Source organism: Cottoperca gobio, chromosome 8 (assembly GCF_900634415.1).
Source record: "Cottoperca gobio chromosome 8, fCotGob3.1, whole genome shotgun sequence".
NCBI classification, from domain to species: Eukaryota; Metazoa; Chordata; class Actinopteri; order Perciformes; family Bovichtidae; genus Cottoperca; species Cottoperca gobio.
In genome coordinates this window covers 19969289-19990464 of record NC_041362.1, presented here as the reverse complement: position 1 = coordinate 19990464, position 21176 = coordinate 19969289, and the positions used below count along the sequence as shown (strand labels likewise).

Here is a 21176-nt window from a genome sequence, read left to right as displayed (position 1 = left end):
GAGGTGATGTCCTGTGTAAAACAGGGAATTTGCAAAGTAAACAGTGGTATTTGCGTCACATTTTTGCTGTCCATTCACACAACTTCTTCATCACATCATTCCAGATTTTAAACATTAGTCATGTGTTCCAACTGATATTTCACCCAGGGCTAGTAGTGCAGAGTGAATTGTATAGCCATGGGCACAGTTTAACCCTGAGTTAGGACTGTGTGTGTGAAAAGGGGCCAAGTTATCACAGGGTCAACTCTCAGCCCAGGGCTAAGGATTGCCACAAATGATCATATTTGCTGAATTCTTTCAAATTTTGCCCAGAATCTGAAAGTGTTAATATTAAAATGTTAAAGGTGTTATGACATCACTACAATGTGCAAACTTTAGCTTCCACTTGCCATGTTCTCTGATGTTTCATACAAAAATGCCCCATATACGTAAGTTGTAGACATTTTATCAAAGAACAAGATAACATATTTTGAAGCTGATATTTAAACAGGAAGAGTTTCATCTCCATCCAAAACTTAGAAGTGCTCCAAATGCTACTACCAACTATTGTTTATGCAGAAAAAAAACCTTCATCATCATTATCTCTCTCTCTCTAGCCACTAGTTCTGCCCACCTTGAAGATCTAGCCTATCTTGATGAGCAGCAGAGACACATCCCTTCAAGGACGTCCCTCAGAATGCTCAGACAGAATTCTGGGAGTCGTAGTCAACAGGACCACCGAGGTAAACAACAAATAAACAAACAAATAAATGTACTTTTAAAGATACCATAATATTTAACAAACAGTATTACAATACTTCTCTCCTCTCCTCTTCTGCCGCAGTTTGTTTCACTCCCTCTCTCAACCTGAAGCCCCTCCACTTTGAGGTTCCTGGTCTCTCGTCTGATTGGCTGTTCACTGGCAGGGAGTGGCTCTTCCAGGAAGTGGACGCTTGTCTTCGCAGTGGTGACCCATCAACCAGCCGGGGCGTGGTGATCATCGGCAACATGGGCTTTGGAAAATCGGCTATCATCGCCCGTCTGGTGGCGCTCAGTTGTCATGGAAACCGCATGTCGCCAACGTCTACCAGCAACCAGACCATGCCTAAACGTAAGCAGAGAGAGACATTATATATAGTGTTATAACAGTTACCTATGTTATTGAATGAATTCAAGTTTAAAACAGGAAATGACTACTTTGTGTTTATCAGGGTGAGGTGTGCACGAGGTGTGAGAAATATGAATGACAAAAAAACATTTTTAAAAGTTATTATCTAATATTATAAAGAAATATTTTAAAACAACATTACAATATTAATATATTTTACAATCTATCATACCATTAGAGGAATAGTTTGTATGTTTTGAAGTGGGTTGTATGAGGTACTTATCCATAGTTAGTGTGTTACCTGCAGTAGTTGATGGTCGGCACAACCTCAGTTTGGAGAAACAGACAGAAATTACCGCATGTAATGGAAGCAAAGCAAGGTACTGCTGTGGACAGGGGCAGCAGCAACACATATTTAAGCCACCTTAAAGAAAGGCCCACCAACAAAAAGCAATATTAGTTTTAAGTTTTCAAAACTTCTGTTTTATTTACATTATTCATTGTAGTTACACAGCTTTCATTTACAGTCAGTTTAGACTGGACATGTAGGTCAATCTGCAAGAATATGTGCTCATGTTTTGTCAGCTTAATTATTTTTACAGTATACCCAGCACTTGGTAGGCAATGGGGACATAGTAAATTGTTGGCAGGAGCCCATATAACCTGCTTGCCACCCAGTGAGTTATTCCAGCCATGAAGACAACTTTAATCATTCTGCAAGAGACTGCTGAGTCATCATGCAGAACCCAATAAAATCAGCCAGACTCAAAACCAGCAACCAGACTCACAGCCGAGCCAACCACCAGAAAAGCCCATTACACGCTGCCTTGAAAAAAATACACAAAAGCAATAGAAAAGCAGCAGCCACAGAGATAGAGAGAGATGTTTTTGTTTCTTTACATCTGTACTGAGATTTAGAACATTTCTGATATTCATGCCCTCACTCCAGATGTAGAGGCCGTTTCTTTCTCTCAAGACTCCCTGGGAAGAGGAGGAGGGGGAGACGAAGGAGGGGGAGGAAGCTGTCCTGGGACTCCAGAGATGAGGAGGAAACAGGAGGAGGCGCTGAGGAGGCTTGCAGGACAGGTAGGATCCCTACTTTACTTCATATAGATCTACTGTACCACACAATAGATTACTATAAAGCAGTTATTATATAAGTAACTGAGTACTTTAACGCAAGACCTATACTTTAGTACAGTTTTTAGGTATTTGTACTCAACTTGAGTATTTCCACTGTATGGTTCTTTGAACTGAATGCACTACATTTCAGGGAAATACTGAACTTTCTACTCACCTACTTTTATCTGACAGTTGTTAACTGGTTACTTTGAAAATTAAGATTTTACGTACAAAATATTAAATTATCTTATAAAATAGGATGCATTGTTAAGAATTAAACTGCCCAACAGTATAACATAGTTAACATTAACTCCACCACCACAAATGCCATAACATAAAAATGCTGTTTACCTGTTTATGCACTGTAACTGCAATGCACTGTGCTGTAAATGTGTACCTGGAGCCCGGAGATGGTTAGCTTAGCTTAGCATAAAGACTGGAGACAGGGGAAAACAGCTAGCCTGGCTCTGTCTAAAGGTATCAAAGTCCTAGCACCTCGAAAGCTCACTAATTAACACATCATAACTCACATCTAAGGCTCCGATCAGAAAGAGTGCTTTTTATCAGACTGTCAGAATATCTTTATTGTCATTATACTTGTGTACTTATATATATATATATATATATATATATATATATTCTTCTTCTTTTTTTTCCAGAGACAATACAGATTAATATGGATGTTACACAGAATGCTTTTTTACTGATTCTTAATGCCCAAATGGACACATTTCATCACAAAACTCTCTCAAACAGAAACTTAAAAGGCTGGTTAAGAAATCCACAATAACAAAATCATGCAAATATTTCTTCCTGTCTGTCCTGCAGGTAGTTTCATATCACTTCTGTAAAGCTGATAACTGTCACACCTGTCTGGTTCCGGAGTTCGTCCACAACATGGCGGCAATGCTAAGTGACGCCCCTCAGCTGTCGGCCTATCGGGAGCTGCTGCACCAGTCCCCGCAGCTACAGAGCACGCTAAGTCTGCGCTCCTGTATCCAGGATCCGAGCTCTGCTCTCCAGAGAGGAGTACTAGAACCATTGGACGCGCTCTACAGAGGTACACTGGGTTTGTACTGTGTTCTGCTGGTTTATCTTCTGTAAAGTCAGGGACAGTCTTTAATCTATTCTGTTCTATATTGTTTGTTTTTTTCAGAGAGGAAGTTGCAAGTGGAGGGGGCGGGGCTTATTATACTGATTGATGGGCTGAATGAGGCCGAGTTTCACCGGCCGGACTACGGCGACACACTGACTTCCTTCCTGTCCAGAAACGTCCAGAAATTTCCTTCCTGGTTGAAGGTTATTACCACTGTCAGGACCGGTCAGCAGGTACACATATACAGTATAAATATATATAAACCGATTTCAGAAAACAACTGTTGCATGTTCTGCTAAATTATGCATTTGTTGAAGCTGCATATAAACTCACCTTCCATGCACACCAAATTCACTTAAACTAGAATTACTGCCTCGTGATTGTATCCCTTTCTTCAACCAGTCATTAGCGCGCCTGCAGGAAATTTGGCACAAATGTCCATTTAGACTTAAGAATTAACTGATTAGATTTTGGTGGGCCACCTGTCATCCAAAGCAGCCATGTCCCTAATAATGCGTAACTTTAAGCCTTAATATAATTAAAACGGGTGATTTCTTTAAAAATTCAAGCCCATAAAGAAATGATTATTTGTACCAGGCTGTATACTTGTGTATTTCTACTGTAAAGATGTGCATTTTTACATCGGTCTATGAAGATTGACTCCCTTTTGGAATCAAGGAACTGCAGTCTTTGGCACTTCTGCTCAACCCTGGAGGTTGCCGCTTGGCCATAACTCAGAATTCATATGCTTCTCTACTCTAGAGCAGAGTTCTTCAATGTTTTTCAGGCCAAAGACCCCCAAACTGGTGTAGCGTGGAGCAGGGACCCCCTACTGTATATATTGTATAGAAGAGGCCTGAAGAGGTCCTTTTGACAGGGAGGTGCTGTTAGGTCTGGGTGAGGTGAGTGGGTATGTTTGGTCAAAAACGTTGTGCTTTGTCTCATAGTGGCGTTTCACATCACCACTTCTAATGAGCACCACGGTCTCTGAGCATATGAGACACTGGTGTTGTGCTCCCAGTGGGAAGGATGAACATGAATGAGTCCATTCTGGGTTGAAAGCTCTGTTGACTTTTCTCTTCTTGGAGAGCGCCATGAGTAGTTATTGTTCTCTCCCTGTCTCAGCTCCTCGTCTCTTCGTCTGTGTTTCTCTCCCTTTCTCCGTCTTCTCTCCCTGCCTCTCATCTGTCTGTATTCAGAGTCGCAATGTTTGCCCTTTGGAATGCACAGATTTGATTGGCTGCGTAGCATCACGTGGGATGTCTTAACTTGCATGTAATTGGTCTGTGAGTTTCCTGAACCGTTAAACCAGTGCCGTAAAAACCAGTGCGGTGATTCTCTAGTTCACTCCTCTCCTTTCCTCCCCTCTGTTTGTGTGTGTAGGTGTGTGCGAAGCACCGCCCTTCGAGATACAGAGCGGAGCGAATGTGAATGCGCAAAGCTAAATAAATATCCGGGTCGGGTCCGTGTAGGTCGGCGTCTGGGTCCGGACTCGGACCGCAGTCCGCCTGTTAGTGACCCCTGATCTAGATGTTAGTTTTTAACATCTTGCTTTTTATTGGATTGTGGAGCATTTCCACTGAAGCAACCCCAGCCAACATTACCTGAGAGCATTGCATCTTACAAACACATTGCTTAATCTCCCTCAAGCCTTTTAATTGTAATATTTAAAGTGAAAACAAATTGTTTTAAAATTCTTAGTATGTAAGCTAAACAGCCAGCAGGGATATGTAAGTAAGAACAAAATAAGAGTCTAATCTTACACACTACACAGTTTTATTTCTCATACTCAGAATGCTAACACTTTGCATCAAGACCTCCTTCACAGGGTACAAAGCTAAACTAAATCTGTTTCTCTGTGTGTTTGTCAATCAGGACATAACTTGTTCCCTACCTTTTCACTGCATCTCACTGGACAGGATGGAAGAGAACAACGCCATAGAGCAGGACCTGCAGGTAATTGACTGTCTGTCCGTCTGTCTCTATCTATCTATCTATCAGTACATTTATACTGCGGTCTTCTTTTTCCAGGGTTACCTGATGCAGCGTATCCACAGCAGTGCAGAGATCCAGAGCAATGTGTCGCTAAGCAATGGTCGCCTTGACAACACGGCACTGGCCAAGCTGATCAGCCACCTGAAGAGCCTGAGCAAGGGCTCGTACCTCTACCTGAAACTGACCCTGGACCTGATAGAGGGAGGATACCTGGTTCTGAAGAGTTCCAGCTTCAAGGTGAGGAAGGGGCAGGGACGGAGGGAAGAAAGAACAGCTGGAGGACAAATGAAAGAATGATTGTAGGAAAATGAGTCAGGTTTGTCAGATATAATACAGAATGACCTACTTTGTAATTGATTAATAAACTAGAAATATCTAAATCTTCTGAAAAAGTGTAATAGCTTACTATGAAAATTGCTGAAAACTAGTACCATTTTTATAACATTTTATAAAACTTGGCACAAAATGAGGCACAAAATAACTAATAAAAATACATTTACAAAGAGGCTAAACAATTATAATGTCTGTGTGACTTTTGCATGTCCGTGCCCTGGGGCCCATTGTCTCCTAATCTGACAGCAGTTGTATTAATGTAGAGATGAAAACAGTTGAAATGTGAGTTTAATTGTAAATGATAAAACAACAAAAACATATTTTTGTTACAGTCGAAGCACCGGAACGGCTGAAAGTGATTAAAATGTAACATAAATTACACTAATCACTGAATTTAGATGTGTTTGTTTAGATAGACATACCCAGTATTCATTTTTATATACAGTATAGAGGAAGACTGTAAATGTGTGTGTGTATGTGTGTGTAGGTGGTCCCTGTGAGTCTAGCAGAAGTCTACCTGCTGCAGCTCAACATGCGTTTTCCCACCCAGTCGTCTTTCCAGAGAGTTCTGCCACTGCTCAACGTTACTGTGGCATCGCTGCACCCACTGACCGATCAGCAGGTACACGCCATCACTGTGTGTGTGTGAGTGTGTGAGTGAGTGAGTGAGTGAGTGAGTGAGTGAGTGAGAGATGTGTATGGACCCCACAATTGGGGAAATAAATACAGGCCTCACGAGGGGGGAAAACAAGACTGTGCGTGTTACATTGCAACAACCTTCACTTTTTCTCAAGTTTTTATCTGTCAAATTTGTTTATGAATAAATATCTGCAAAATATTCCTATCATCCTCAGATGTACTTAATGTTGGTTCTAATAGGAACACTAAGATAAAGGTAAATAGTACACCTGCTAAACGTATAAGTACTGTATGTTAGCATGCTGACGTTAGCATTTAGTTTAAAAGCACTGCTGTGTCTAAGTTCAGCCTTGCAGAGCTGCTAGCATGACTATAGACTTCTGGCGGTGTGGAAGTTGGTCCGACTCTTAGTCTCATATTGCAAATGGAATATGAATACTTTTTAAAATGTGACTGTTCCTCTCCTCCTCCAGCTGTTTGAGGTGGTGAATGCGTGCGCTCTGACTGGGGGAATGCTGCACTGGGGAGAGTTTGTGCACCGTCTGGAGCAGCTCTCCTCTTTCCTGCTGCGGCGAAGCGATGGCAGCAGGATGCTAAACCATGCCTCCTTCAGAGAGTGGCTGATGTGGAGAGAAGAGGGTCAGGACGACAGGTTCCTCTGCGACCCCAGGTACACTTGCAGACCGTGAGAGACTGACAGTGAAAAAGACAAAGAAAGAAAGAGAGACATTTATTCTGAGCTGTCTGTTTGTCTCCAGGAGCGGTCACACACTCCTGGCCTTCTGGCTCAGCAGACAGGAAGGAAAGTTGAACCGACAGCAGACACTGGAGCTTGGACATCACATCCTGAAGGCTCACATCTACAAGGTTAGCACACAAAAACACGCGTAAAGTTTTCAAGTGGCTCAGTATAGAGCAGGCATGTGGCCCGCGCCCTCACTTTGTGCGGCTCGCGAGTCAATTTCCAGAAATGAATCTGTCGGAGCTCCACGAGGGGGGTGTGCAAAGTGGCGCTCTGGCAGTAAGGACAGACTTTTTGTGGCCCTCCCTATCCTCAAAGTTGCCCATCCCTGGTATAGAGGGTTTGGACAGGGTACCATCACGAGGAGTTGCTTTGGTGCCATTGCAGGAATCACAAAAGTAATAAGAAAGAGACTTCCCTTTCACCTCAGAGCACAGAATTAGCAATTAGCTTTGTCAGAGCCCTGGATTTTAATAAGGTGCTGGATAGCTTTTTACAGAAACCGTTGTGGAAAAAACATTTGTCATGCTTTGGAGGGAAAATGCATCATGTTATTGCGCTAATTCATTTTCAGAGAAAAGAAAATTACAAAACAGGTGCATGATCCTGTGTTGCTGTATTTAGCATTTATTAGCAGTATTTACCTAATACATGTTTGATAACATGTTATAACACAGTAGTACACAGATATATGGACGTATGTTTATAAATGTATTTGTCAACAATGACCTGACTAATATAAATCCAGAATGAAGGGGCTTCTGTGCTCTTAAGTCATTACTTATTTTAATCCTAGCGTTACTTATTTTAAGGCTAGTGTTGGTCTGTTGATGGTCTGTGACAATTAACTTCATGTAGTCAGGTTATCTAGCTCATGTTAACTAGCTAGAGCCAGTGACAGATGTCTATCAAGGTGTAGTTAAAGAGTTGTGAGGGTGAGTACCACATACAAATGTACCTCTAAACAGCACATTTACTGTTTTTCAGCCAGTTGTTTGATTTATTGCTACAAACAACTTCCCTATATATCTACCCGTCTATTGTCTCTCTAACTTTTTGTTTCTGTGGCATCTATTAATTCTCTCCAGGGTCTGAGTAAGAAGCTTGGGGTTTCCTCCTCAGTTCTGCAGGGGCTGTGGCTCTCCTACAGCACAGAGAGCCTGAGCCCTGCTCTCTCATCGCTGCGCAACCTCTACACCCCCAACATCAAGGTAACATTGTGCACACACACATCCATACACGCTTTGCTAATACAGGTGGACTGTAACTTGTTTCCCTACCTGTCCAGGTGAGCAGGTTGCTGATTATGGGTGGGGCTAATGTGGACTCCCTTAGTGATGTCCTCAACAACGCCCCCCTGCTGTGTGTCCACGCTCACCTGGGCCACAGTGACGCTGTGGCACTGCTGCTAGACCTCGGAGCTCAGGTAAAATAAATGTAATTCATAGGTTTTCAGTGTCTGTGGAATCATTGACATTTTGATGTTTTACATACCTGACTTTATGGGAAGATTGTGCCAAATTAACCGCAGCCAAACTTGTGGCTTCTGTGTTGTTTTTCTAGGTGGATATTCAGTCACAGGATGGTTTGACTGCTCTGGGATTCGCTGCTGCAGCTGGACATCTGGAAATCGTCACCATGCTGAGTCAGCACACAGCTAAGGTAGCTAGCTGTCTGCTTGTCTGACTGATAGATTTTGCGGCTCTCATGATTTAAAGCCACTGTGTGCAGAATTAGAAAAATGTATACTTTGGTCCTATTCATTCGGTCGCATTAAGAATGACGCTGTCTTCAACAATTTTTGTCTTTTCTTTTCTTTATTTATAATTACATCAGGAGATCTGTAACAGCAGGGATATGGACATTTCTTAGGACATTTACACAAATACTGTATCTCTATAAACAAAATATTATAATAGAAACTTCAAGAACAGGTGTTGGCGGCCTGAGAGTCTCAATACAACTCGTTCATAACTTGCTATGTCCGAACGACATAGCAAGTTATGAACGAGTTGTATTGAGACTGATTTCAATTTTCTCTCAATAATTCTGCATCCTGTTAGCATTGCCAGTCAGTACCACAGATTATTGTCGCCACAAAATTGTAGATGTTTATGTAAAATACCCAACATGCACAGATCTGGATTCTTCGTCAGGGTCACATTGAACAACTCATTTCCAAAAATCATAATTTTTCCTTCATTGTTCATACGGTCTTCCTTTGCCTCTGGGCTTTGAAGTGTCCAAGGTGTCTCTATGTATTTGTCTTCTCGTGTACACAGGTTGGACATGTAGACAGCTCAGGTCGGTGTGTGTTGGTGCACGCGTCTCAGCGGGGCCACCTCGAGGTGCTGCGCTTCCTGCTGAAGCATGCAGACTGGAGCTGCACTTCCTGCTGCAGCCAAAGGGGGGCGAGCAGGTGCCAGGCGGTGCAGCAGGCTCTGATTGCTGCAGCAAGCATGGGCCACACAGAGGTCAACTACACACACACACACACACACACACACACACACACACACACACACACACACACACACTTTTATAATACTGTGTGTTACTGAATCATGAAATCGAATACATGATGTGTTTGTAACATTTGTTATTGTGTTTGTGTAGATGGTGTCATACCTCCTGGATCTTCCAGAGGAAGACGAGGAAGAGGAGGAGAGACCTGAGATCAACACACCTGACAGTCTGTGGGGAGAGACAGGTACCACAACAACTACACAACAAATGTTCATACTGCAGGAATACCACTCAACTTGCCACCGCAGGTGTTTTGATTCTTTAGGAGTATTGCTAATACTGCACTAATACTACTTTTTAAATATGAAACAAGTACACATGCATTAAACAAAATACACAATACCAATGATATACATAAAAGAATATTTTAAAACTACGTAAGGGCAGAAATGGATGCCGGTGATCATGGCCCCCAGGCTACACTCTTTGTGGGACCCTCTACCATAATCAGAATCAGAAATCCTTTATTAGTCCCACAACAGGGAATTGTACCTTGTTACAGCAAAAGAACATATGCTAACAGCTTGTCCGTCATTCTCCTGTCTCCCACCACCTCCACATCTCATATTACTAAACTAAAGAGAGAATTGAGTAATTCACTGACACCTTTAAGAATTAACCTGCTGGAAATATGTAATCCTGCACTACAACAGCGTAAAGATGAGACAAAACCTTCCTCCTCTGTTCATCAATAGTACTTATACTGCAGTACTACCCTCGTGAGACCCGGTCGAAAAAAGGCTTTAATATTTAGAAAAAAATGTTAAACATAATTTAAGTAATGGGGATGTAAGACATCACTCAATTATGTTAAAACATTTTTTTACATACATGACCCTTGTCAAGTCATTGGGACAATCTTTTCCACAAAAAGTAAATTACGAGGCACAATTTGGTCAAAATAATATAATACTTTTTCTATTAATTTTTTTCTCATTTAATGCATTTTGCAAACAAATACAAATTGTAAAACATTCTCTACTGCCTGGCTCTCTCTAGAAAGCCCGTGATGTCCTTTTCCCCGGACATCAGAACTCAAATAAACGGCATGCATGGTGTGTGAAATACAGGCTTCAAAGAACTACCAAATAGTAAAGAAGAGGGACGGCTGTGCTGCACATCACTGACCTCTAGAGGAGGAAACTGAGCCCTACAGCACAAACCCCCTCACGTCACAGCCTCAGTCTACCAGGAACAAAATGATCAATCTTTGTATTGGAATAACAGAATATAAAAGTCTGGTTCCGATACAGTTCAAGCTTATAACAACACTTTTACTATTTATTAAATAAGTTGAGTTAATTTGAATTAGTCAATTATTTTCAGTGGCAAAAAGACATTTATTATAAAATTCTTAAAAATAATGAAATGTAAGTCGATGAGATCTTGAGTTGGTGATCGTGATATGAGAAGAAAAGGAAGTAATTTTGTGGTCACCCTTTATTATTCTTTATTCTATCCTTACGTCTCATACTGCAACATATTATGGACGACTACATTCTCGACATCTTCTCATAACATTTTCCTTCTCAAAAAACACTTTTTTTAAAGGAATTGCAACCCATTTAAATTACAGTAATTGCACCTCATCGGCTCCTTCATTTCTGGAAACTTAATTTCTTGCATGAGTTTTTTACTAACTAAGTCACAAATTGACTTTTACTCAACCAATATTCATCTTCCCAAACATCTTACAAGCAGAGGTCAATATTTAATGATATACAAGATTTTACATCTACCTGAAAGTCCTTCTGAATAATTCTTAAAAATAGTTTTCTAATGTTATAATCATGCCATAACATATGTTCCTTTACTGGGAATTGTTAAAAAATCTTTTGTCAGAAACTTTTACATTAGAACTGTCTCTGTGTGTGTGTCTGTGTGTGTGTGTGTGTGTGTGTGTGTGTGTGTGTGTGTGTGTGTGTGTGTTTGTGTTGTGTGTGTGTGTGTGTGTGTGTGTGTGTGTGTGTGTGTGTGTGTGTGTGTGTGTGTCAGCTCTGACAGCAGCAGCAGGAAGTGGCAGGCTGGCGGTCTGCAGGTTGTTGTTGGATCAGGGGGCTGCTGGGGAGCAAGGCAACAGTCGGGGTATGGCTCCCCTCTTCAGTGCAGTGAGACGTGGCCACGGGCAGGTACGTTGGAACACACACACACACACACACATAGAGTAAACTGCAGAAATGCTGAGAGTCTGTCCGCGTTTGTGTCCCTCGGTCAGGTGGTGGAGCTCTTGTTGGGGCACGGGGTGGAGGTGAACATGGTGGACCAACAGGGTCGAACAGCTCTGATGGCGGCAGCCTCAGAGGGACATTTGGCCACCGCCCAGCAGCTACTGGATCATGGTAACCACAGCACTCTGTGTTCCTCTTCACTCACAGAAAAGCAGTTCTCTATTATATTTTACAGTTTGAGCAAAAGGATGGAACAAACAAAAATACTACCAGAAACTAAACTACCAAAATACAACTTTTACACATCAACAGACTTAACATGTGAACTTTGTCAGTGATGCGATTGTTTAGTTTTTAGTTTATTAAAAACAATAAAGTTACTTGTTACAACTACACATATAAATATGTGATAATGAGTCATTACTTTTGAGACAGTGACAAAGCAAACTTACACTGACAAAAAAAGTCTCTCTCTGTTTCCAGGAGCCTCTCTCGACCAGGCTGACAGGGAAGGCTTAACGCCGCTGAGCTGGGCGTGTCTGAAAGGCCAGCTCCCATTGGTCAGAGAGCTGGTGGAGCGAGGTGCAGCCACGAGTCACGCTGACCGCAGTGGACGGACACCTCTGGACCTGGCTGCCTTCCGCGGTGACCCAGAAGTGGTGTGTAAAACTAACTTTATTTTAGAAAACGTGTCTCTGAGTCTGCAGAGGACAATGTAATGAGCTCATGTCCATATTCTACGCTTAATCGGTAATTTCTACTATTCTTATTAGTATTTATTGATAAATAGCAACGAACGCTGATGGGGAATGACTACATCTGAGAATTAAAAGCTTTTTTATATCAATAGAACATGCTAAATGTTCCATTGTTTTTCTCGTTTTCTGTGTTAGGTGCAGCACCTGGTGGATCACGGTGCGTCGGTGGAGCATGTGGATTGCAGCGGGATGCGTCCTCTGGACAGGGCGGTCGGCTGCAGAAACACTTCAGCAGTCATCGCTCTGCTCAAAAAGGGAGCCAAGATAGGTAGAGACATGACTCAGTAATGCTATTTTAAAATGTTATATTGTTTTTATGTCCTTTTGTTTTCGGGTTGTCTGTCCATCCGTCTGTCCCCTTCTCGTGAACGTGATATCTCAGGAACACATGCAGAGGGAATTTATTTGAATTTGGCACAAACGTCCACTTTGACTCAATATGATCTGATTAGAACTTGGTGGTCAAAGGTCACTGTGACCTCACAAAACATGACATGTCTAAAAGACTTGAATATAATAATCTTTATGCTAACCGGCTGCAGGTGGTAGCTTCATAGCATACAGACATGAGAGTGATATCAATCTTCCCAAAATGTGTTAGGGAGTTAAAGAGCATGGTGTATTCTGATTTGTGTTGAACAAAGGAATCCACTTTAGCTTTTGTGCTTCAGTAGTTATGAGCCAAAACCTAAAATAAATGGCCATATGGTTGCGCTACCCACACTTAAACAAATCACTTGTTAGTTTTTCCACCAAACATCTTTTTAATAAAAGAAAAATAATAGTGAACACATACAGAAATAATAATAAATAAAACACTTGTCAGATGCTTGCTAATATCACTGTGTGTGTGTGTGTGTGTGTGTGTGTGTGTGTGTGTGTGTGTGTGTGTGTGTGTGCGCGCGCGTGCGTGCGTAGGACCAGCAACCTGGGCCATGGCTACCTCTAAACCAGACATCTTAATGGTTCTTCTCAGTAAATTGATCCGAGAGGGAGACAGACTGTACAAGGTAACACACGTAAACACAGGCAAAAGTAATCTCACACACACAAACACACAGATTTAACCAGTTGCACAAACATTTATTTGATATTGTAAGTATTCTGTGTATGTGTGTGTGTGTTTGTAGCAAGGTTCAGTGAGGGAAGCTGCTCACTCCTATCAATCAGCTCTCCAGAAGTTTCCAGGGGACGAGCTGAAGACGTTCAGACAGCTGAGAGTGTGTGTGCTGCTCAACCTGTCTCGCTGCCACCGCAAGATGAACGTGAGTGTCTATTTCTCCTACACACACGGGCACATATAGGAGAAGCGTTTATGATCACAACAGAGTTTGTCATTCATGTTCTTAAAATGACTCCTAATTTAATTGTAACCCATGACGTGATATGTTTTTTGTTTTTTTTAAATCCATCTCATCTCTCACAATCTTGTGTCCTCCGTTTTGACGTTCCATCATGAATTGTTTTTATTTGCTTGCAGGACTTTGGCCTCGCTGAGGAGTTTGCCACCAAGGCACTAGAGCTGAAGGCTAAATCCTACGAAGCCTTTTATGCCCGAGCCCGCGCCAAACGTGAACGCAGGTAACCATACCCAAACCACAAGTGGTTGAATTGAACAAACTAACCCTAATCCTGAACTCCTCCCTTTAAATGAATTACACGTTCATCTAATGGGTGTGTCTTTCTTTATCATTGTCCAACTGAAAGTCATTAAGGTGTACACATCTGGTCTGTGAGTTTAGCTACAGAGTAAAAGAAGGCCCAGCATTCTCTATGTTGGAACCACCAGCAGTGTTGAGTAAGAGGTTTGACCTTTTTACTGTTTTATTTTTTATAAAAACCCAAAGATAACATGTAGTGTCAAAGATGTAAAAACATGGGCCACCCGAGTACAGGGTCTATCATCTTTTGGGATTAGGGAGCCATGTAGCCTTCTCAGAATCACATCAGAGAAAATTGTCCTTTCTGTTTCATATTCCAAACATTAAGACATTTTGCTTGGATAACAGCAAGATTGGAGGTGACTAACCTCCAGGATCATTTGATCAAAGTAAGGAAGAGTTGCAAACATTTTAACCCCACTCCCTTGTCCTAATCTATCTTGATCCAAAAGCCAAGAAACCTGGAGATCAGCCAGGAGACTGCGAGAAGAAGACGTGCCTTTGACTTTTGGGGTCCCAAATTAATATGCTCTGTTGGGGTTTACAACCTTTGCCTGCTGTTCTCTTGAGCTAATGGTGCTAACTAACCCAAACAGTAGGTAGGGGTTTGGGTCACTGGTACAAGGGCATGTCTACAAGTCTAGAGACTGAACCAACTACCCTGCAGCATGACTGGAGTAGTCAGTTTCCAGTTGTTGCCATCAGCAGAGAGGCTGTGTAGTGATGGGAAAATGCTTAAGAATTTTTGTTTTCTTTTCACATTGCTTGTAGCCAGCAGTGAAGACTAAGGCAAAACCATAAACTGTATGTAACAAGTAGACGTCACCTTGATGTCACCCATTGGTTTGTTGACTATAATTTTAGAGCCTCGAGTTTGTCATTTTGGCCGTCACCATCTTGGTTTTTGGCCAATGCCATATTGGTTTTTTGGAACCATAAGTGACACAAGAGGGTGGAGTAAAGTACAACTGAAGTCTGAACAAGACATTTTTAGTCGACCAAAATGTTACAATTAACTTTCATGAACTGTAAACACACTGTGAAAGTGTTAAAAGTTGTAAGACGAAAATACAGACCCAAACTGCACAACACCATGGAAGCAAGATAGTCGAAAGACATCCGAAAGCATACGCTGCTTTATCATCTATTTTACTCTAAAATAGTGCTCAAACACAGTGTTTGAGCAGCTCAAAGGCAGCACAGTGCATATTGCGAATCATGCCACCCCTAGAAAACATACACATTTAGTAAACCAGCTGGTAGAAGGAGTCTGAGATGAAAGACTGAGTTGGGAACATTGACAGGATGAGAGAAACTATCTGAATACTTTTAATTACTTTTTGTTGTTTGGACCCCCGAATTGCCCTGCATCAATTATTATAGCACTCTCTCTTTATGTCTTCTTCTGAAATCTTGGTTCTCTCTTTGCTTTCGATCTGTCTCATCATTCAGACAGTTCCATGCAGCCCTAGAGGACCTGATTGAGGCCAGCCGCCTGTGCCCATCCAACCGGGAGATCCAGCGGCTGCTGTCCCGGGTCAAGGAAGAGTGTCGGCAGGTTGCACAACAACAGGACTCTTCCGCTCCTTCGTCACATCCTGTTTATCAACTAAATGTGGCCATGTCTAACAACGAGGCCAGGTGCAGAGATCCAGGTTGTCTGCAGGTGCAGGACAGGGAGGGGCTTACTGAGGAAGAGGAGGAAGAGGAGGGGGAGGAGAGTCACAGGGAAATAAATGCTCCTCATTCCTCCTCCTTCCACCCTCCACCTGTGGTTCAAAGCCTTGACACCCACTGCCACCCTGGGGTGCCATCCTCTCTCTCCCCCACTCATCTATATCGTCATCATCCCAGCCCCACCCACGCCCCATCCTCTACTTCTCCCTGTCAATCTGCCCCTCCACCTCCACCCTCCTCCTACCACTATTTCAGCCCTCTGCCCTCCCCGATGCAGCATCAACTGCGACCAAGCCCAATGTCAGAAAGTATGCCTGCATTGTCAGGAAATTCTCTACACCACCATCCGCAGTCCATATCAGCTCTTCACCTCTCAGACCAGAACCAGGGAGTGCAGCACCACCACCTGTCCAATCAGAGATCTTTCCAAAAGCAGAACCCTGTTCAAGGCCAGTGGCTCCAACCAACCAAAGTACAGGTTGTCAGAACCAATCAGACCAGTTCCTCGGCACACTCCAGCATGATTTTGGGAAGTTCTGCTTACTCGCAGTTTGGCCAACTTCCACAAGAACTGGCTGAACTGGCCGAGCTCGGGGAAGGCATTTGCCCGAGTCCCCTTGATATCAGGCCTGGCCTGCAGGTCCAGGCTGGTCTGAGCTCAGGAGCTTCATATCCACAAGATGATGTAGATGTTGACTTTGTTTCCCAGGGAAGACCTGCGTCTGCCTATGGGAGAGAAGGAGGAGGGGAGAGGGCCGGGGTCAATAGATTTGGCCCGACCCGTCAGTTCAGTCGCAACCAATCCAAAGCAGCCTACTACCCTATGGAAGTTACTGAAACAACATTAAGGCCTCCTGAAAACCTTCCACCATCGCACGATTACCAATACCAACATCAGGGGGGACTACGACGCCCGCTCAGTGCCCACCCAACCTCCTCCGCTCCTCCCCCAAGGCCTCTTGTCCACTCTCAGAGTATCAGCGTCCGTTTCTCCACCAGCAGCGGCAGCCTTGCTGGTGGGCAGCTCGCTAATCAAGGCCTAGGCTTCAGGACCTCAGCCTCCGCCCAGCACATGGATGTACCTTCAGATCTGACCTCTGTGGGAGGGCTTACTGGTTACCATGACGACCTCTTTCTGAACTCCTCTCCCCAGTCAGAAATATGCATGGTAGGAGGCGGAACATATCCTGGAGAGGCAGGCCGTTCATCTAGGAACACTCCCTTTATGGGTGTTATCGACAGGGCCGCGAGGGTGCACCAGCAGTATCAGCAACAAGCCCCTTCCAGTTCTGCATCCTGTCTCAGCCCTTCTCGCTCCTGGGCTGTGTCTTCAGTAGACACGGTGGTCACCTCGCCAAGCAAAACCCCCAATCAAGGGGGCTTCTGCCCACCCCAGCCATCCTCCATTGCCTACTACAACCGCAGCAACAACAATGCCCACAATGACAACCAGCTTGACTGCTATCCTCAGGGTGAAGTGTCGGTAAAAGTTGCCAGTCAGAATCCCTCCTACCTGGATGTGAAGCTGGCTCGAACGCTGCCGGTGATCCATAGCTGTCCAGACAGACCTAGTGACAGAAAGACAGGTCCTACCTCTCCTGTCAAACCAAAAAGACCCTTTGTAGAGTCCAATGTATAAAGAAAGGTTTAAATGTTAAGTCAGAGAAAAGGGAGGAGGGTTAATAAAGAGTGGTAAAAAGAAATGAGTGTAGTCATATATTCTAATATTCACTGGGGCGATGGAATTATTAATGCAGAGTTATGCTTGAAATGAACTAGTTTGTACAACATGTAATAGCAAAGACTCTTCTTGAAGGTATTCATGGTGTATGGTCACACTCGTACACACAAAAAAGGGATTGAAATTGTGAAAAAATATAGAAAAGTCCTGCACACCTCCACCAATGGCTGCATGTAGTATTCGTGTTTTCCAGATTTTCGGTTTCGGAAAGACAAGGACTTCCTTTGAAACATACTGACTCCTTTATTGTTTAGAAGACAAGAGGGAAAGCAGAAGTTAATCAATATGTTTCATATGGAACATATTACCTGTTACAGGTCAGATCTGTAGCTTAACCAGCCAGAGACAAAGAAACGAAGCAAGGACAAAGGGAATGAGGCAAGAACAAGAGTGCTTAAACATAAGACAGCATCTGCCATTACAAAGTACAATGAGGAAGAGTATATTTGGGGGGGAATTCAGAAGTTAACACAAAAAATCTGTCTGGACGCACTAATCCTTCCATCCCTCCCTGTTCATCTCTGGTTTACAGAACATTTAAAAGCTGAAGTCTCTGAATGCCAACAATGCACTGCGCTAAAGATTTTCTGCCAAGTTCACATACTCTAGACAGTGATATTTAGTCAGACAAGAGAGACTAAAACCACCACTACCACCTTTGTCTGCCGCTTACGCATTTATTGAAATTTCCATTTCAACTTTGAAGCGCTTACATGACAGGAAACCTGGAAACAGTCACTGCAGGATCCAGGCTCTAAAACTTGTGCCAGTCAGATGCCGGTCCCAAGCCATAGTTTGTAAAACTAGGATGATGCTGTAATTGAAGAAGCACTGGCTTGCTGTATATAAAAACTAAAATAAGGGATATTTATCTTTTTTAAGTTATATATGTATTAAACTGTATAAATATTGTTCATCTTAAAACTGTATATATCTTTTGGATTTACCTTTGTATGTTTATTTTGAGGGTTTCTCACACAGAACATAATAGAAACCTTCTTTTCAACGAGACAAAACAGCAAAGCAGCACCAGTTCAGCTTTGCTCAGTTTTAGGTTAACATCTCTTCCTGTTTGTGTATTAGCACTCTACATTTAAAAATGCCTTTTAAGGTTATTGGACTTTTTGCTTCAGGTTGTTATTTTTTGTCTTTTCTATAAAGGCCTTTTTTATTATGTAGTTCTAAAGTCCTAAGTTATGCAAACCACATGGATCCCAACTGATATACCAGAGCCCTTTATACACGTTGCCATGAAAAATAGTGCTTAAATGTCCCATGAGCTGGCTATTGTTTATCAGCTCCTACGTGAGCAGCATGCCTGAATAACTACAGTAGCAATCAAGCATTACTCTGTGGTGCTGAAATATGAAACCAGCGCTGAAGTGCCAAAAATACTACAGTTCCTTGAATGGCCCCTTGAGGCTGGCTCCAAAACGACTCCCCATTGACCCCCGTGTTAAAATGCCAAACTTTATAGTAGAAATAAACATGTTTACAGTTTAGTACAAAAAACGGTTTTGGTCTCTATAGCTAAATAACTATCTGTGGTTTGAATTTTTATATCTCGCTCGTTAAAATAATATTAAGGCTTCAAATTATGCATAATTAAGGGTGTGGCTACTTTGAGTGACAGGTGGTTGACGTCACAGGTCACTAGCCAGTAGCTGTCTACCTGCTGCGTCACACGGGCCCGCCTCAGCTCCACCGACGATCCACCTCTTTGCCCATTTTTGGATTAGCCTGGAGTTAGGCGGTGTCGTCACTGCCAAGATGGCGACAGCCGGAGCCGCCCACTTTGAGCTTCACAACAGCTCTTTAGACTACGTTCATATTTTATACAGTCTGTGGTTACTTCATAGGTCTAGGCATTTTATTAAATAACTGCATTTTTGTAGTGTTAAAACTAAACCAAATGTTTGCCTTTTTTTGCTCCATATGTAGCCATCAAGTGCATATTTAAGATTTTCATTTTAATTAGATTTTTCTGGTAACATTAAAAAGTCAGATGGAGTTGGTGTTTTCAGCGGAGTCATGTTAGCTTGATTAGCAAGCTACAGCTCATAAAATCAGCCAATGAAAGTTACCATTTCAGATGGCAGAAGCAACGGTTGTCTGATAGAAAGAAATAAGAAACCTGCTTTTATCTACCTATGTCTGAAATCAAGGACCCAGTGATTAAAAAAATAAATAATAATAATACAAAATATAAAAGACAGTAATCTGTCACCCCCATTATTTGAAACTGAATATGCGCTGTGTGAGAATTTTGTAGCGAAAGTAACAAAGTTAGCTAACAATCAATTCCTGAGCTAGTTTTACAAAGGGGATGTGACTAACAGACGGGATTCAGAAAGTGGGACTTAGCATTTTTATTTTAAATGTATTTTATGCACATGAATGTCTGTCTGTTTTTTTGTACATTATGTTTCTAATGAACCAGCAGCTTAGTTTCAGAGTTGCAGATAAACCTCCAACAGTCTCTGTGACCACTGCCCTTATTCCTTACTGCTTCAGTTTCCAGCTGTGAGAGATGTGGTAATACTTAATTACTCAAGCCGTTTATATAGTACTGCTGGGTATGGTATCTAATTCTGCCCAGTTAGAGTAATGAAGTAGATTTTTGATTGGATGTTCAAGACTAGTTTAAAATTGAAAGTGATAAAGTGTGGAAACGGCTTGTCATGGTTCATCAGTGTGGCTTTAAATCCTTGATGGGTTGGATGCCAGTTGTACCTTTCAATAAAACAATGTGTTGTGCTGTACATGTCGGATGTAATCCCCAACCTGCCAAGTTTATAACACCACAGGGCATCAAGCGTTCCACTAGCCGGGACAGGTGTGGTCCCTGCTTGTGGGTTTACTGTGGACTTTTTCACTGTGTGTAAGATAAATTAATATTTAAACCCCAGGACGGTTACAAAAAGAAGAAAGAGAGATATAGAGAGAGAGATATATAGAGAGAAGAGAGAGAAGAGAGGAGAGAAGGAGAGATAGAGAGAGAGAGAGAGAGGAAGATGAGAGAGAAGAGAGAGAGGATAGAGAGAGAAGAGAAGAGAGAGAATAGAGAGAGAAGAAGGAGAAGAGAGAGAGAGAGAAGAAGAAGAGAGAGAAGAGAAGAGGAGGACGAGAGAAGAGAGAGAGAGAGACGAGAAGAGAGAGATAGAGAAGAGAGAGAGAGAGAAGAAGAGAGAAGAGAGAAGAGAGAGAGAGAGAGAAGAGAAGAGAGAGAGAGAGAGAGAGAGAGAGAGAGAGAGCCGAGAAGAGAGAGAGAAGAGAGAGAGATAGAGAGAGAGAGAGAAGAGAGAGAGAAGAGAGAGAAGAGAGAGAGAGAGAGAGAGAGACAGAGAGAGAGAAGAGAGAGAGAAGAGAGAGAGAAGAGAGAGAGAGAGAAAGAGAGAGAGAAGAGAGAGAGAAGAGAGAGAGAAGAGAGAGAAGGAGAGAGAGAGAGAGAGAGAAGAGAGGAAGAGAGAGAGAGAGAGAGAGAGAGAGAGAAGAGAGAGAGAGGAAGAGAGAGAAAGAGAGAGAGAGAGAAGAGAGAGAGAGAAGAGAGAGAGAAGAGAGAGATAAGAGAGAGCAGAGAGAGAGCAGAGAGAGAGAGAGAGATAAGATAGAGAGAGAAGAAGAGAGAGAG

The 21176-nt window shown here is 42.5% G+C and overlaps 1 protein-coding gene across 2 annotated transcripts in view; it reads left to right on the top strand.

Moving 5' to 3' along the window:
* The window catches only part of tanc2a (tetratricopeptide repeat, ankyrin repeat and coiled-coil containing 2a), a 50784-nt gene extending 30477 nt beyond the window's left edge, over positions 1 to 20307 (top strand). For both annotated transcript variants that reach the window (XM_029437281.1, XM_029437279.1), the window contains 23 exons: positions 597 to 722; positions 824 to 1090; positions 2037 to 2173; positions 3038 to 3269; positions 3366 to 3538; positions 5181 to 5261; positions 5337 to 5537; positions 6121 to 6255; positions 6746 to 6942; positions 7031 to 7139; positions 8103 to 8225; positions 8303 to 8440; positions 8578 to 8676; positions 9297 to 9488; positions 9631 to 9724; positions 11536 to 11669; positions 11756 to 11879; positions 12192 to 12367; positions 12602 to 12734; positions 13385 to 13476; positions 13597 to 13731; positions 13947 to 14047; positions 15580 to 20307. In XM_029437281.1, the coding sequence (XP_029293141.1) occupies positions 597 to 722; positions 824 to 1090; positions 2037 to 2173; positions 3038 to 3269; positions 3366 to 3538; positions 5181 to 5261; positions 5337 to 5537; positions 6121 to 6255; positions 6746 to 6942; positions 7031 to 7139; positions 8103 to 8225; positions 8303 to 8440; positions 8578 to 8676; positions 9297 to 9488; positions 9631 to 9724; positions 11536 to 11669; positions 11756 to 11879; positions 12192 to 12367; positions 12602 to 12734; positions 13385 to 13476; positions 13597 to 13731; positions 13947 to 14047; positions 15580 to 17443 (5063 nt within the window). In that variant the 3' untranslated portion in view covers positions 17444 to 20307. The remainder of the gene's footprint in view (positions 1 to 596; positions 723 to 823; positions 1091 to 2036; positions 2174 to 3037; positions 3270 to 3365; positions 3539 to 5180; positions 5262 to 5336; positions 5538 to 6120; positions 6256 to 6745; positions 6943 to 7030; positions 7140 to 8102; positions 8226 to 8302; positions 8441 to 8577; positions 8677 to 9296; positions 9489 to 9630; positions 9725 to 11535; positions 11670 to 11755; positions 11880 to 12191; positions 12368 to 12601; positions 12735 to 13384; positions 13477 to 13596; positions 13732 to 13946; positions 14048 to 15579) is intronic.
* Positions 20308 to 21176: the final 869 nt, after the last annotated feature.